We start from the raw sequence: 17,297 nt of genomic DNA, 5'->3' as shown, positions 1-17,297 counted from the left end.
GATGAGTAATGTCAGAGAGAGAGAGAGAGAGAGAGAGAGAGAGAGAGAGAGAGAGAGAGAGAGAGAGATTCACGTTCCGCCCATGCTCTTCGTGGTGATATCTGGGCGTTATTAGCAAAATTAGTCAGATGTTTTAATCATTCTTGTGGTACTTAGTCATGCAGTCAAAGATCATGGATAACGTCAGACCTTTCTTTCTTAATCATCGTTTCGGTTCAAGAACATTCTGCCGTGACACTGCCGGAAATTAAATCAGAATAGAGAGTATTTTGTAATCAAGTTTTTTTTTTTTTTTTAAGTCATACTTATTTTATTGATTTATTTTTATATATGGATTTACATTTATTTTTAAATTTGCACTGCCACATTATGTGCACGTCGGTTGTAACTGGCTTAATGGCAAATTAGAGAGAGAGAGAGAGAGAGAGAGAGAGAGAGAGAGAGAGAGAGAGGGGGACTAAGGTTTTTACCAATCAGGAAGCCAAACACTGAGCGCTAGACAGAAATGATTGAAAGATTATATATAAATGAAGCTTTTGTAAAGTTTGTGAAACTAAATATATATTCCTCAACTTTTACGACGTAGGTTTTGTAATACTGTAATTTGTGGCTTTCGTTTTAGGTGTATAATGTGCATATCGTGATGGAATAGAAATAAATGCATTGTATGTCGAAATGATTCATGAGTTTATATCTTGAATGTCTTGGTCTTCATTTATTTTTTTATTTACTAGTAGTCAAGTTTCAGTAACTTGAGGAATTAAAAACATAAGGAAATGGACATTTTTAAGGCTTAACATAACTTTGGAGCCTAATTGCTGAGAACTTTTTTTTAATGTGATTATCGGAATGGACACATTTGTAATTTTCATTATTCTGTTTTATAATTTTCAAAATTCCTTCTAGAAAATGATTCCAACTGAAGAATGAAATAAATTTTCATTAACGAATCGAATCGCTCAGGACGATTGTGGGAATGGGTAAATTTGCATCTTGAAAGCAGTTGGTGCAACATAGATTTTTATCTTTCATGTGTGGGAAATGATTCATTAGAAGATACAGAAAATTGAAAGGTAATTGCGATCCTCGGTGTTGTAACCGTCTACCGAGAAATGCCCCGTAATGATCATTTCCTGGAAAAATCCTTGACTGTTTCGAATTGTGCCATGATGACCCTTGTTTTCTTATATCCTTTGTTATATTTTTCTATGTTATTAAAATAAAAGTAGATGAAGGCATTGGTCTCGCTGGTCTTAAAAGTACAGTGTTTTATTCGTTGGTAAAATAAATACAAACTTCGCCTTTGGAATATGTTGCCTACGCAGCTAGAAGAACTTGCCTTCATATATTAGAAAATGCTTTCCCAACCACGGAAAGAAGAGTTAATGCTGTAAGAACGTGATATATGCAAAGGTAGAAAGTTATAATTCCCTCTCTGTCGGGGGCTGTTTTTACAACACTAATAATAGATGTGCAATTCTGTGTAAGTTCTCGTTGGAGAGGTTGTGGCGGCTGGCTGTCAGCCGACGATAAACACTGAATGGAAAAACAAAAAGAATGCTTCCTAGCAGGTGTCAGCCAGTGTTAAACTAAATGATACTCTGCCTGTGAATAGTTTTAAAAAGAATCAGCTGGATGCTAGGATTTTGATTAATCGCGCTCTCTTTAAAGGTCCGATTCGAAGACCAAAAGTTGGTAGGTGATAGGTGACAAATTCTCATGCAGCATTAAATCGAAAAAACGATAAGTGATGCTGAAAAGAGAAACCTCTCCTTCCACGTAACGTCTTCCGCAGACGGGCGGGCGGTGTACAAGACAACAGCCACCTGGTCATCTGGTATCGGAAGCATTGAAAAAGGAACCTTATGAACGAGTGCCGTTAAGAATCTCCTGTACAACTGCGTAGGCGTAGGCGTGGTTACGTGAGTGTGGGCGGGCCAGTTTTAACCTCTTAGTTGTTTACCTGACCTTGGCGGTGACGTCACTGCTCTGAGGTGAATGTGTTTGTGAGTGGATGGATCTAACATGGATCAGCGTTTCAGGCCAGGTGCTTGGTCAGTCGGCCTCTGCCATTAGAAAAGCGTCTTAACTGACTCCTTATGCCTGCGTTTGGGACATTGTCAGTATCTTCTCATTGGTCAGGTTTCTTTCCATTAGTTCACGTGTTCTTTCCTTTTGCATTCTATTGTTCTCTTGGCTCGAAGTCTAGTCAGTAAAGTACTGTTTTGCAGAGGTATAGCCCACGACATTTTATGTAAAGCCCTCGTTATGGATAGCGCTCATCACACACGCCCGTAATATAAAACATAACCATAAGTATGAGGTCTAACTATATTTTTGTCATTGACATCACGAAAATTGGGTGTTCATAATTTTTGTACGATGTGTGAAATCTTAAACATTGATAAACGTATCTGCCCAAAATAATAGAGTATAATACTATTAATTAACCTCTTGTTTAGAAACTAATGTTATTATTTTGTCAGGTAAATTTGAATCAAAATGACTTTCCATAATCAAAGTAGGCTTTTTGAATTTGTAAATGTATACATAAATACTCAGCCGTTTTTTAAACGGCCACAACACGTTTAGTTATTTATAGGATTGTTGTGGTCTGAAGTTTTACCAGAAAACTTCGGTTACATACTAGAGGATACAGAGTGTGTGTGTGTGTGTGTGTGTGTGTGTGTGTGTGTGTGTGTGTGTGGGCGCGCGATTGAGAGAAGAGAGAATTTTATCATCATAAAATTGGTTTTGAGTATTCAGTATGTTTTATCTGGTTTATCAGGTTTGCAATTCAGCGGAAGTAGTGTTATTAAAATGTTTGGAAATGTGAAATCATTATGGTAATGAAGAAAAGCCCCTCATAATATTAGTTTTTTTTTTTTTTTTTTTTTTTTTGCAACTGACGTATCGTAAGCGGCAGTGCGGTACATAAGTCGTGGGTTTAAAGAAATTGTCGTAATTCATAATGATATGTAATTAATCTTTTAGAATAGATTTTTATTTTATAAATCACTGTACTATTCATATGTTCAGAATAACTAATTATTCGTATTGATTTTTCATAAAACGCCTAGGACCACGTTTTGAAAGTTTCCCAAGTTTCCCGAGAACTTCCTCATTTCCCTAGGTTTTTTGAAGACACGTCGCCGCTTTATTTTGTAATTGTGCACATAGACACGAGATACGTCCCTGGATCAGATGGAACCTGGATAGTTTGTTGAGTAAGTGTCAGCATACCTAAGAAAAAGTACATTAATTCCTTTGTGGTCGTTTAGTGAAAAGTGCCTAAGTAAACTTAATAGCGATGTCGCCAGCTTTGATGTCTAGCATGTTTTGACCTTGACCTGAGGTGATTGTAAACCGTTCGTTCAGATTAATCGCTTGTCGTAGAAGTGATGCTTTGACATGACCTTGCAGAAGTACGCATGTAGGTTTTAATCAGATGATTTCCCATATTGGTTCATGCTCTGGGATAAGATATATTTTTGTCATTATAATTCATGTTTGCAATGTTAAGGACTGTAGTATTTCACTTGAATCAGTGATGGAATTTTCTTCTCTTAAAATCATTGTGTGATTAAGGAGTTTTTCTGAATCCTGACGTAACATGAAAGAGTTTCTGACCTCAGGTTAAAGAGTTTCTGACATTAGACTACTGTTGGACTGACAATGATAAGAAGGTTCTGATTTATGGTTATTATATCAGGTTAGGATTAATCTAATCAGGACGTTGTCAGTTCGTGATACACTGTTGCAGGTCATCCTGTAGTACCGGTAACACTTTTATGGCTTCATAAGTGTATTACTTTATTATCTGTGTATGCATATGGAGTAGAATATGTTAGGAGGAATTCCCTGTTCAAAAGTCACTATTGGTATTATCTATGGAGATTCTAGTGGATAGAAATTTTCCAGCGGGGTTTTGCCACCCAATATCAGTATTCTGAGCTTTCGTCATTGAGTGCACTGAACATTTATTTCAGTCAGGGACATTGACTTCTACCCTTGAGAGGTTAACGTTTCTAATGTAGTTGCTTCTGAAAGATTTATTTTTTCACAAGAAACTCTCTCTCTCTCTCTCTCTCTCTCTCTCTCTCTCTCTCTCTCTCTCTCTCTCTCTCCTTAGGTGGGTATTGCCGTCAGTGCACCTCATGCGGTGCACTGCAGGCATTACTTAAGGTTCTTTGCAGCGTACTTGCGGCCCATAGCTGCAACCCCTTTCGTTCCTTTTACTGTAGCTCCTTTCATATTCTCTTTCCTCCATCTTACTTTCCACCGTCTCCTAACAATTGATTCATAGTGCAACTGCGAGGTTTTCCTCCTGTTACACCTTTCAAACCTTTTACTGTCAATTTCCGTTTCAGCGCGGAATAACCTCATAGGTCCCAGTGTTGGCCTGTGGCCTAAATTCTATATTCAATTCTCTCTCTCTCTCTCTCTCTCTCTCTCTCTCTCTCTCTCTCTCTCTCTCTCTCTCTCTCTCTCTCTCTCTCAAAAACTGACCGTGCAATTAAAATTATGTATATAGAAATATATATACCTTATGCAGGAATGATTCTTCAGAATTCAGATAGAGGTTAAAATTGGTAATGGTTTCGATAGAATCAAAGGCGCAAACTTCCCACGCACTAACTACTTGCTTTATAAAGTCTTGATTTGCTTTAGAGGAGTGGCAGTCATTAACAGCTTACCTTATTTTGGTAAGTGCTCTTCCATTTTCTTTATGAGCGATACGTGCTAATAGCCATTATTACTATTGTGATAATTATTAATATCACCATTAGATGTAGTGAAGTTTATTACAGATCGATTTAAGTATTTTAAAAATGTCAAAATTACAATTCTAAAATCTATTTTTACACGGGATTTCATGGTTTAGAAGTGACACTATTAGGTATTAATATACGTATGTAAATTTGTGTATATATATATATATATATATATATATATATATATATATATATATATATATATATATATATATATATATATATTCTTTTTTTGTATATATATTTTTTTTTGTACGTGAGGCCTTTATGGATCATTCGCTACAAGTTGATTAAACGACCGCTAAACATGTCACACGCCTATCGATTCGGATGAAGATGTTGCACCGGAAATGGAGAAAATTAATTTTCAGCAGACGCGTCAACAGTGCTCGTATTTTATAAATACGCCTACGTTTTGGTCGGAATACATAAAGTAAGAACAAAACAAAAATATTTTGGGCTCAACCACTTTCAAAAAACCGAGTGTGAAAAAAGGAGAGTTATGAGGGTTGTATAAGCAATCTTGAATTATTTTATTCTTGTTCTTATTACTGTTAGCCTTTCCCGTTTTCTACTGTAAATATTCCTCGGTTTTATGTTTAGTACTCAGCCTTTCAGTGTTCTAATCAGATGATCTTATTGCACTGGCCCAGTGAGTCCCTTTTTTGTACCGAAATGCTAAAATTTCACATCACACATGCATCACTGGCATTTTAAAATTAACAAGTAGTATTTTTTATCGGCCAGAAGTGTCTATTTTATTATCCCCCCCCCCGAAACACTTCTTCAGAGGTTTTTATTTTATGGACATTTCTTGATAAATGAAGATTATTATTATTATTATTATTATTATTATTATTATTATAGTAAGAATATTTGCAGAAATTCAGAATTTATTTGCTTGTTTAATGTGAAATTTGTGCCGAGAATTAATATGTAAAAAAACATCAGCTCTGGAATCTTGTGCGCTTCTACGTTTAGCTTCGGCAGGAATGCTCTTAGAAATGACTTGATACTTAATGGCACTGCAGTGCTAAGTCGACTGCTTTCATGCAAGTAAACTGAAAATTATGATTTATGGTGTATTACTGTCTTAACAGAAACGGTGTAACAGTTATTATTACAAATTAGAAAACTTGATGGCAGTATTTTCCTATTTGCTTGTCTTTGCCATTACCGTAATTCCTTCATTATTCATGAGGAAGCTGGTGTTATGTCATTTGAGTGACCATGTTGCCTTTGCCTTTCTTCCTTGGTTCCTGTTGAATTCACGTCTCCCATTATCCCCTACTTTGGCCGCTGCCAGTGCCAGTTTACCCCTTTTCCTATAGTCACTATCCCTCGTCACCCCTTAATTCACGGCAAAGAACGCAGAAGGGATAAGAAGGGACATCATTATCACGGTGCCAAATAATGGAAGTAGTGGAAAAGAACCTCTGCATAATCGCTGTTATGTTAGGGTCCTGGTGGAAGAAAGTGCCTCAAGAACTTTTATATTTCCCCCGTTTTTCATTCTTTTTCCGTGGGTTGATGAGAGAGTGAGCATGGCCACGAGGAAGTTCCTCCACAGTGTCTATTTTCCCCCATTTTCCATTATTTTGCCCTGGGCATCAGGGAAAAAGAGAGCGAGAGCTGCTGTAACATCTGTAGCCTACTTTCAGAGTTGGCACTCTGTATAAGATGGGAAAGCTGGCAGATAGACAACACTTGGAGAATAAGCTTGCTCGGTCTCTTCTGTCTCTCCCTCTTTCACACGCATTCTTGTCAAGGTACAGCACTTACACAATGCCACCTTCTCTGCCTTCCTACAGCCTCACTACACCATTATCTCTCTCTCTCTCTCTCTCTCTCTCTCTCTCTCTCTCTCTCTCTCTCTCTCTCTCTCTCTCATTTGGATGGCATTTGTGTAGACTCAACGTACTCTGTAAATTGTAATTGTTTAATGACCAGAATTAACAGGAATTTTGGTCTTGAAAATGTCCTTTGTTTTTTTCTGGAAATAATTAAAAATACAGGACTTTACTTTCCTCTTATGTGATATATAAAACTCATTCTTTCTCACTAGGAAAACAAATCTGTTAGGAACGGATGTAACGATCGCATGTCAAATGAAAAACTACAGATAGTACAGACATAGCTACATAGCTGTATATATGATTTGAATCTCTCTCTGAGAGAGAGAGAGAGAGAGAGAAAGGTCATGGAGGTCCTTATTATAAGAAAAGAAGGCGTTGTTTGCAAGTTCCACATAATTTATTTTCTGCCATTTTCGCAGCTGACGCCCTAGAGAGAGAGAGAGAGAGAGAGAGAGAGAGAGAGAGAGAGAGAGTTAATGATCTTGTGTAGCTAATGAGTTTGGTGGGTTGGCGTACTGCTTGTTAGGTCAGTGGAAGAAATTTGTTGGGAGACCTTGTGTCGCTCTAGTGAATTGGGTTTGCCAGAAATTCTCTCAATAAATTCTTAAAATTACTCTTGGATATCTCTTAGAAATAAAAGCCTTAGGTTGTTGAAATTATGTAATAATATGAACATGCTTATTGTAATTATATTAGCTGGCAATCGTATATAATAGGGTCTTTATTGATATTAGTTTTATACGGAAAATAAATGTCCTTAGGATGCTCCCCACTAAATTGGATCACGGGTTCTTGCCCTGCCAATTGTACTTTTCTCATTTGTCGTTCTGTGCGGAGTTCCTTACTTTTTACCCATCATTATAATGTATCGTTGTTGTTATTTTTGCAAAGCTTCTGGTCGTCTGTCTTCTTTTTTTCTTGAGGATGGGGGGTTGGGAGAGGTTGCGCGGTGGAGACGCTTGTGGTTCATAAGTCTGCTGACATCTTGGTCCATAACTTTTTAACTTGTGGTGTTAATGTTCTTTCATTTTTCACTGTGACTCCACGGATATGCATGTTTGACTTCTCAAGATTTTGACCACGACTAATTTGAAATTTGTAACATTGTTGGACCACGTTGTGGGAACAAAAGTTTCAAAGCTCCACCCGTGTAGCTATAGAGCTTTCCTGCACAAAAGGAAAACTGTCAACTCACAAATGTATTGCTTTCAATTTTCATTATTTGCCTGGTTTACTGTCCTGGGTTATCTAGTAATTGACATCCTTCCACACCTGTCCGTCCAGCCCAATAGATGATTTATTTTTTTTATCTCTTGGTCATAACTTTTGGATAAACTAAATAGAGACTTTGTATTTGGTATGCACTCTCAGAGGAAGCCGAAGTGCTGAGTAAGGAGAAGGCCATAGGTCAAGTAAGAATTTGCCATTACCGTGCCATAGTTTCACACACATCGCTTTGTCAATACATGTACAGTAGTTCGAATTTGATTTCGTGGGATATTCTATCTGCCTAGTCTTCGTTATTATTGTTGTTGCTCTTGTTTTTTGGTAAGTAATGGCAGTATTCCGTAACGTGTTTGTTTTTACCCTAAGAATAAATACTCTTAAAGATGAGACTGTTGGAATCGTGAATTTCTGAAGAATCGTGAATTCCTGATTCTCTAGTTACCCCGCCGAAGAAGTTGTGCTTGGTTTTTTCTGTTTGTTAAGAGGAATATGGAAAAAATAGTTGCTTGGATCTCTGCGACAATTGAACAGAGGTGGGCCTCGTGGTTAACAGAGAAGTGAATACATTTCAGGGGAGATTGGGATGTGAATCAAGAAGAGAAGAGAAGAGCCGTTTATTTGAACCCGCAACAGGTTCTTAATGATAGGAGTTTCGTTCGTTCGCTGCCCTTCCATATCCATAACATTTTCGCATTTTTATGCTTTCCTTTTTCTGAGTAATCAGACCGCGTGATCTCAGTTTATATAAAAACATATTTTTAATCTAAGGTTACACACACACACACACACACACACACACACACAAAGGTGTTTTACACGCCTGCGTGGTTTTAAGTATATTAGGTTAACTGCTCATATATATATATATATATATATATATATATATATATATATATATATATATATATATATATATATATATATATATATATATATATATATATATATAGTATATTTAGTTTGTTCGTAGTTATTTATCCACCTCAACCATTTGTCTTATAAGACATCGGATATAGTGACCGCCTTGATTTCACGTACCCAAAGTGTACCTTTGTTACGGGTTTTGTTCCTGAACTAAAATTGGTTTCCTTCGACATTTGTCTGTCTTATCACAGAATACTTTTAGCTAGGTGACTCTGTTGGTGTCATAGTCTTGAGTACAATATCGATATTTTTAGTAGTGTTGTTGAAAGGTGACATTTTTTAAGTTTTAAGATAGGTCACTAATTATATACTTTTTTAAGAATATGAGGCGCAAAAGTATTTACAAAGCATGTGTAGGTTAGCATTTTTTCTCCCTTCTTATTGCAATGCATTTATGTTTAGCGTCGACGACTATGATTGGAACGATGCCATTTTACGTAACCAGTCAGAAGTGAATGCGTAGGGCACATGGAAGTAACTAGCAATTATGTCACATATTTTATTGAAAGGATTATTTTCCTAACGAAGAATCCCCATAGTTTTGAATGGTATACAGTGCAATAGCCAGGATATTTGTTAAACGAAATGCATACCATTAACCTTCACTACGACAGGTAATTGGAGTTCGTTTGAGCATCCATTTTTCGTCAGTTTCATTCTACATGACAAGACTCGCCTTCCTCCATCTTTCAGTATCTAGCCACTACCAGTTCATCTCCTTTTTCCACATACCTTTCGGTAAGGAGAAAGATTCTGCTATATCTTTTGCCTTGGAAGGAGAATGAGAGAACGGGGTTCCCTTTCCTTTGAGGAGAAACCGGGGATATAATCTCTTGCCTCTGGAGAGACCAACGTCTTGAGAGATATAGGGAGATATTGCGGTAAATTCTTTTTTGTTGAAAGAAACCTCAGGAGAGGTGTAGGGAGAGTTAGCAACCTTGTGGTATATTCTGTTCCCCTTAGAGAATATAATGCACAGAGAGAGAGAGAGAGAGAGAGAGAGAGAGAGAGAGAGAGAGAGAGAGAGTTAGTGAGATGAGAGAGACTGGGAGATAAATCTTGAGAGAGAGAGAGAGAGAGAGAGAGAGAGAGAGAGAGAGAGAGAGAGAGAGAGAGAGAGAGAGAGTTGTCAGTGTATGCTCTTCCACTGGGAGATAAATCTTGAGAGAGAGAGAGAGAGAGAGAGAGAGAGAGAGAGAGAGAGAGAGAGAGAGAGAGAGTTTTCAGTGTATGCTCTTCCACTGAGAGATAAATCTTGAGAGAGAGAAGAGCAGTAGAGTCTCTTCCCTTTGGAGATAAACCTTGAGGGAATGATGCAGAAAGAGAGACGTAGAGAGTTGGTAGTATATTCTCTTTCCCTTGGAGATAAACCTTGAGAGAGTGAGAGAGTTAGGAGTATATTCTCTTCTCCTTGGAAATAACCTTGAGAGAATGATGCAGAGAGATGGAGAGAGTTTGCAGTATATTCTCTTTCCCTTAGAGATAAACCTTGAGAGAGAGAGAGAGAGAGAGAGAGTTTGCCGTATATTCTCCTGCCTTTGATTAGAAACCTCTTGCTGCTGCAGCATCAGCCCTTGGGATCTCGTCCTCGTTCCCGCTGTTATTCTTGAAAGGCGCTGATGCTCTGGTGCTTTCTCAAGAGGCCGTGTGAGGAGTGGCTGGGTGCTGTCTCTTTCACACCTCGGAACCTCTTCTGAGGAAACGCTTTACTCGAAGGTACCTGCTGAGTCGTAGATTTTGAACTCTCATACCTTCTCGTTCCTTGTGTCTTGAAGGTTTATATTATATCTTGATAATTTGCACCTTGATGGTTATTCTTTTCATCTTGGTAATGTATCGGTACCGTCAGTATTTTGTAGGCGGCTTGTAATTTATATATGGCCATGGGCTGAAATGCAGTGTTATTATTATTATTATTATTATTATTATTATTATTTATTTATTATTATTAATATTATTATTATTAAGTTTAAATTTAGTATAATGATACTGTTGGTTGTAATCTTAAATGACTGTTTCCATTCATGTAGAATTTATGACTTGGATATAAGGGTATCTACAAAGCTCTTGATTTATTGAAAAAGGCAATTTCGATGGTCAACATGTTTCTTTAACGGCTTGTACGTTCCTTTAGGGTCATTGCCACTGCAGCAATTGGCAGAATTCATATTCAGACAGACTGAAGTGCTACATTTATGCGTTTCCCCAGAACTTATGTTTAGCTTTTGTTTTGTCGCTTTAGAGAATCGAACAATTGTAAACTTTGTCAATACTTAAGACGAACAGATTAACCACCCTTGTTTCTTGTTTGGGAATATGAATATACCAGGAGATGTAAGCCATTTAAGTGTTTCTTGTCATATATATTATATATATATATATATATATATATATATATATATATATATATATATATATATATATATATATATATATATATATATATATTTTTTTTTTTTTTTTTTTTTTTTTTTTTTTGTTTACGAGACCGCATAGTTTTCACGCGGTCGTGTTACGGCATGTCTTGGGAGGTATGTGCGCTTGCGCGTGAGTTTTCGGTCTTGATTCGTTGTTTGGTGCGTGACTGTCCCCTCAAAACACATTTTCGTGTCTAGCTTGCTAAAGATGACCATTGTTGGAAAAAAGTTTTAACAATTTTTCTGGTTTTCGAAGAGGTGATACTGGTAGGTCCTAGTGTTTGGAGCGTGATTTGAGACCAGGGAAGTAGCTCAGCATTCTCTATCGAAATATGTTTTTTTCAGGTTTTTATAATTATTTCATTTATTTTTATTTTATCCAGCGAACGTATTTGTTTAGGTTCATATTTTTACCTTATTATTATAGGTCTTTCTTAATTTTTTTTAATTTTAAATATTGCCGTTTATAAATTACTGTTCCATTATCCCTTTCATATAACCTTATTTCATCCTTATGATAAACATGAAAATATTTTACTTCAGCCCATGACTTGTGTACATACACGAATGCAAAGTTAAAAGGGATAGTTCATAATACATCAGTAAGATGTGAGAACATTGTAACAGTGACCAAATGCATATACAGTAAAGACGGTGCAGAATATATATTCGCAATATAAACAAAAATCTTCAGAGAGCTACAAAATGAAGCAACAATAGAGATAATACAAAATCTGTTAGGAAGATCGGAAAAAAATTATAACAACTACAGATAATAGGTGCAGTGAAATCAGTACCTAATGCATTAACAATATGTAAAAAAAAAAAAAATGAAGGTTCGAAATGCTCGAACAAGATTTGAGAAAAATTATTCTAGTTATGCCGCCCTACTTCCATTTTGTATTGAAGATACAAAACGAGAGGTTAATGTTCTCGAAAGAAGCCTGGCACAGTGAGCTCATTGAGTTCAGACGCTCTACTCCTTGCCACTTCCATCAGTCAATTAGGCCGTCGCCTCACCGCCTCCGGATAATAAGTCATAAGCTAGGGGGTTGGGGCTCTAGGTCGTGACAGGAACCTCTTTGAAAGTGGATGTCTCGCCCTATCTTTCTCTCAGCAAAAGCCACTCACCTCCTTCACGTTTTCCCCGGCTTATCATCCGCTGACCCTTTCCTCTGCAGTTCGAGTTCCACTCTTTAAAAGAAATAGGTTTCATGCCAGACATTTAAGTGCTCTCTGTGGCATGAAACAATTTATTGTCCGGTTCAGTTCTGCAGTAATGTTTGCATTAATCCTTACTTTTCTGGGATTTTTTTTTATTGACAGATGATGCCATTATTTAATCTTGCATTTCTTTGGAGAAACAAATATATATCATTAACCACATATTCATAACATCCTTTCTTAATTGTGTTCTCCTCATGGTAAAACTTGCCACTAGTTAGTCTTGTGTTTTTGGGGCACGCGATTTCACATTGTTTGACGTAATGTGTTGACGTGCATTCATTAATTGTGGCTCTTTTGTCTTTTCAGAGTGTGGTACTAAGGTGGTGGTCGGGGGAACGGAAGCGGTGTACTGGGCTGTCCAGCTGGACGCCGACCTGCTGGACACCATCGCCGCTATCTACCCTCACTGGTTCAAGGTAAGTCCTGACTGCCTCACGTCTATCTAGCTTTCATATGTGAAGAGTGATCTACATCGCTGGTAAATAAATGATATGAGGAAAGTGTCCAAGACCCAAAGTGTCAGAGAAGGTTCTTTGTGATATTGTTGAAGAGGCGAGTAAAGGGACCTGTTATAATGCTAAGTTATGCATATGCCGTGAGGATTAATGCTCGATGGAGCCATAGAATCTAAATGCGCAGTGTCAGAGTTGTGCGTCCTTACAAGTCCGGCCTGAAATTTTCCAAAAGCAGTGTTTTACTCTTAGATATTAATTAATAATTGGGTATGAGTATTGACAAATGTTCCTGTGCAAGTATTTCAGGATGGTATATTTGCAGGCTACAATTAGCTCGTGACTGTTTAGATTTTCCGTGTTTATAGGGGGACTGTTTTGCACTTGATAATTGTGAAGTATGTTTCACAGTCTTATCTCTGGTTGTCTGTCAACCATTTGAAGATTATGTTTGTGAGGTTTAGTTGATTGATTGATTAATATGGGTAAATATAACGTCACAACATCAAAGGTCATCGACACCGAAGATAGATTCCCTCTAGCTTTTCCTGTTAAATCATGGTACAGATATTTTAGCTTTTTCAAGTTAGATAAATAAGGTAATTGTTTTATAGTAAGAAGTCCTTTCGTTTCGGTTCAGTTTTATTTTAAAGGAGTTTCTTTTTTTCTGTATAAAATCCTTGAAATTCATCTTCGCTTTCTTCCATTTGAAACCTTGACCGATTTATTACATTTTATTAGAAACTGATTTTGACCGGCTTGAATCTTTTTAAAGCTTTTCTTGATTTACCTCAAGGCAGTTGTATTTAATGCAGGGTAATGGTCATTTCTTATGTAATTTTGATTCTTATTATGGCTTTAGTGAACCTTGATGAAATATTATTTCTGCTGGAACACCAGATAATTTTACCCGAGGAAGTATTTTGTTGCCTTTACACATTCTCTCTCTCTCTCTCTCTCTCTCTCTCTCTCTCTCTCTCTCTCTCTCTCTCTCTCTCTCTCTCTCTCTCTGTTTGTATATTGACAAGAGATAGCTGACTAAGTTTAGTTAATCGAGTGAATTACTATAGAAAAACTGAAAAAAATCCACTTGTTTAAGACACCACGTTTGGTACGTGTAATATTGATGGTTCATAATCCGGTGATTATGGTGACATGAAAATATTACAGACATGGGGCAAGACAGAATAAATCATCGTTTACTTTTGAAAAAATCTATAATGGGTAAGATGTGACTAATTGTATGAAGCACTGCAGAGTTGAGAGTCATCTTTATTTGTGCGAATTACATGCATCAACGTAAAGTTCCCATGCACCTTCATTTTTGCAGTACTTTCGTTATTCTTCGTATGTTGCGCTGACAGCACATTGGTGAGTATAGTTGGTGCTGAGGATATTACATAATGTAGTGCACGTATATTTAGCAGTAAGAGTTTAAAATAGGTGAGAACATCCTAGCCTAAATAAGGGTCAGACAGTAGAAGTAAGTGTTTATGGCAAGGAAAGGTTTTATATTTTTAAGTGGCAAATCGTATCTGCTTATGGGGCCTGCAGACTTCTCCCTTCGTTTTCCTCTTGTTTTCTTCGGTCATGGGCTAGAAAATGGTATAAGGTTGCAATCCCCATTATTCTTGAATCATTTTGGGAAAGAATGGGCCCAATTTATGATCTCCTGGAAGTGAAGAACTTTATTCTAATGGGGATAATTGATTCCAGAGATGAAGTGCTTGTTTAAAATGTCTTCATCATCTTATTGTTGATTATATTAATTGATCTGTTGCAAAAAATTTTCCACGTGATTTAGAACTTACCAGCGTCCCGAAAGGAAGAGCTTCTCATTTTAATTTCACCCTTTAAATTCAGATCTTTCTTTAGAAACCATGCTGTGCAAAGTGTGAGAAAAACCAGAAGTTTGGATGCCATATTAGCTATAACAAATAGGAAATAGGCCTGCATGTACCTAACGGGTGCGATCTTTAAAAATCTGTGTGTAACGATCTTATTCCTTTCAGGATTGCAATTTGAACGACTTGAGTAAAATGGCCGAAGGCAGTAGTAGCAGCAGCGGCGGGGGGCCCCAGCCCCCCTTTATTCCTCTCTCTCCTCCTAAATGTGAGGTGGATGACTCTCCACTCCAAGGAAAGATGCTCAACAAAAACAAAGAATGTAAGTATTAGATAAATCCTTCTCTCTCATATTGAAATTCGTCCATAGTATACATATATAAAAGTATGGTGTGTGTGTATATATATATATATATATATATATATATATATATATATATATATATATATATATATATATATATATATATATATATATTATATGTAATAGTTTCAATAGCTACAAAGACAAATACGTATACGCTTCTCGAAAAAAATCGAAAAATTGGTAGTTACTGTGGCAGTGACATATATATATGTCACTAATATATATATATATATATATATATATATATATATATATATATATATATATATATATATATATATATATATATATATATATATATATATACATATATACACATATATACATATACTCTGCAGTAAAAACATATTTTATGGCACATTTCACCATTGTCGTCTTCATTTCTCAAAAGAATTTGACTGTTGTTAGACTGTCTTCGCATCTGTATAGGGATTCGTTATGGTCTATTAACGTTCACCGTCGGAAGCCTGATACCCCTTATCTAAATTATACGTCTGTGGCCCTAAGTGCTATTGGTCTTTGCCGAAAGGAGCTCAAGTTGCGTCGAGGTCCCATTCACGACTTAATAAACATCGCGCAGGGAGCAATGGTATTTCATTTCTCTCGTCCTTTGGGGACTTGGTCTCTTCGGGACTTTGTTAAATTTCTGTATTTCGCTTAACGGCAATGACTTGTATGGTCCATATCATATTAGTGTTGTAAGCGATGGATGGAAGTGACGAACGTGTAATCTCACTAGTTTCCTGTGCGAGCTTTAACCTCAACTTTGCTATTCACTCTGGGCTCTTTGAAGTGCTTAGCCTCAAGTGTTATCCCATTAGTGTAGCCCAAGTGTCAGTGGTGGAATTTAAAAGAAATAATGCAGGCGTGCTGATTATTATGTTATGATTTTATGATTCGCTCTGCACAATTGTACTTGATGCATTTCTCACTGGTCCTTGATTCCGTTGGAGTCGGCGTGAATGTTCAAGAGAACGACGGGGCGACCATGTTGAGGAGTTCGTTAAGTGACATGAAAATAATAATAGCCCCATGGCTCGTGTATCCCTTTGCAACTTAGAAGTCGAGGAGAGAAATGATGGTGGCCACCTCGAGTGATTTCTTGGTTGCATCCCGACGGGCGATGTCAAACTTCTACCACTTTGATGCGAGTGTCTTCGCATCCTTCGGGAATTGCTGTCGTGACACAGTTGTTGAAAGAATTAGTTTGGCCGTGTTTGATAATTTGCTCAGGAATATTCCAGACGCCAGCTCTGGAATTCCCTCAAGGAAAATGTCTTGCCTCTCGTCCTCTGGAAATTCATGTCGTGGCACAGGTATTAAAAGGATTAGATTGGCCTGGTTTAATTATCTGATCTTGAATATTTCGAACGTTGAAGATTTCCAAAAATAAAAAATAGAACTTTAGAGCCGTTATACCTTTCTATAAAAAATAACTTTTAGGTTTATTTTATTGAAGTATATGTCTTCTATTTTTTATCAGTTCACCTTTTTTTCGAGATTAGCACTTTGTTATTTTTCTTGGTGTTTGTGTAGGGAAGCGGTCTTTATCTTTAACTTATAAATCCAATCTTCATGTTAACAAAGGTATTCCACAGTGAAATTTGTATTGGAGCAATTAGTGGAGTATACTCCAGGCGCGTTTAAACAGCAGTCATATCCTCTTTGCCAGACAGTTATGATATGGTGGTCGATTTCATGTTGACATTACTCCCTGCGAGAGATCGGTTTAAGAGAGAGGTATTTCCTTCTTCATCTAGATTTATAAATTATTCAGTGTTGATTCTGTATTTCAGTGGCAACGTAGTTGCACTGCAAGTGAAAAGACACGTCTTTTTTTTATTTCTTTGGAACTTCGATATTTTCATATACTTGTGTTACTGATGAAACGTTGAGCACTGGGAAAGGATATGGGTTTTTAGCAAATATTGCATTTCTTGAAGAGAAGTTCATTTTATCTTGGGAAATACAATTGTGGGCATGAAAATTAAATTACTCTGGATATTTATTTAGGGTAGTGTCAATTCCATTTGGATGTATATCCCAAAGCTCAGTGACCCAGAGCTCTTGCATGTTATATATTTTTTTTTTTTCAAAGGAATTGTATTTTAATGACTCAAAAATTGGAACTAGATGAAACGTTAATAAAACGCATAGGAAAACATGAAAATCATACCTAATTGATGAATGTCTCTTAAGTGTGAACAG

At 36.8% G+C, this 17,297-nt stretch overlaps 1 protein-coding gene across 5 annotated transcripts in view; it reads left to right on the top strand.

Annotated features, from left to right (window-relative positions):
• Mrtf (Myocardin-related transcription factor) overlaps window positions 1-17,297 on the top strand; it is a 185,014-nt gene that overhangs the window by 148,694 nt on the left and 19,023 nt on the right. For 4 of the 5 annotated variants that reach the window (XM_067105351.1, XM_067105349.1, XM_067105353.1 and 1 more), the window contains 2 exons: window positions 12,733-12,842; window positions 14,891-15,044. In XM_067105351.1, coding sequence (XP_066961452.1) covers window positions 14,918-15,044 — 127 coding nt within the window. In that variant the 5' untranslated portion in view covers window positions 12,733-12,842; window positions 14,891-14,917. Of the gene's footprint in view, window positions 1-12,732; window positions 12,843-14,890; window positions 15,045-15,817; window positions 16,406-17,297 lie in introns of those variants that run through there. The other variant, XM_067105350.1, reaches the window with a different exon arrangement.

Source organism: Macrobrachium rosenbergii, chromosome 6, assembly GCF_040412425.1.
Source record: "Macrobrachium rosenbergii isolate ZJJX-2024 chromosome 6, ASM4041242v1, whole genome shotgun sequence".
Taxonomy (NCBI): domain Eukaryota; kingdom Metazoa; phylum Arthropoda; class Malacostraca; order Decapoda; family Palaemonidae; genus Macrobrachium; species Macrobrachium rosenbergii.
Note: the sequence above shows the minus strand (reverse complement) of the source record. Positions and strands in the feature narration are given on the sequence as shown.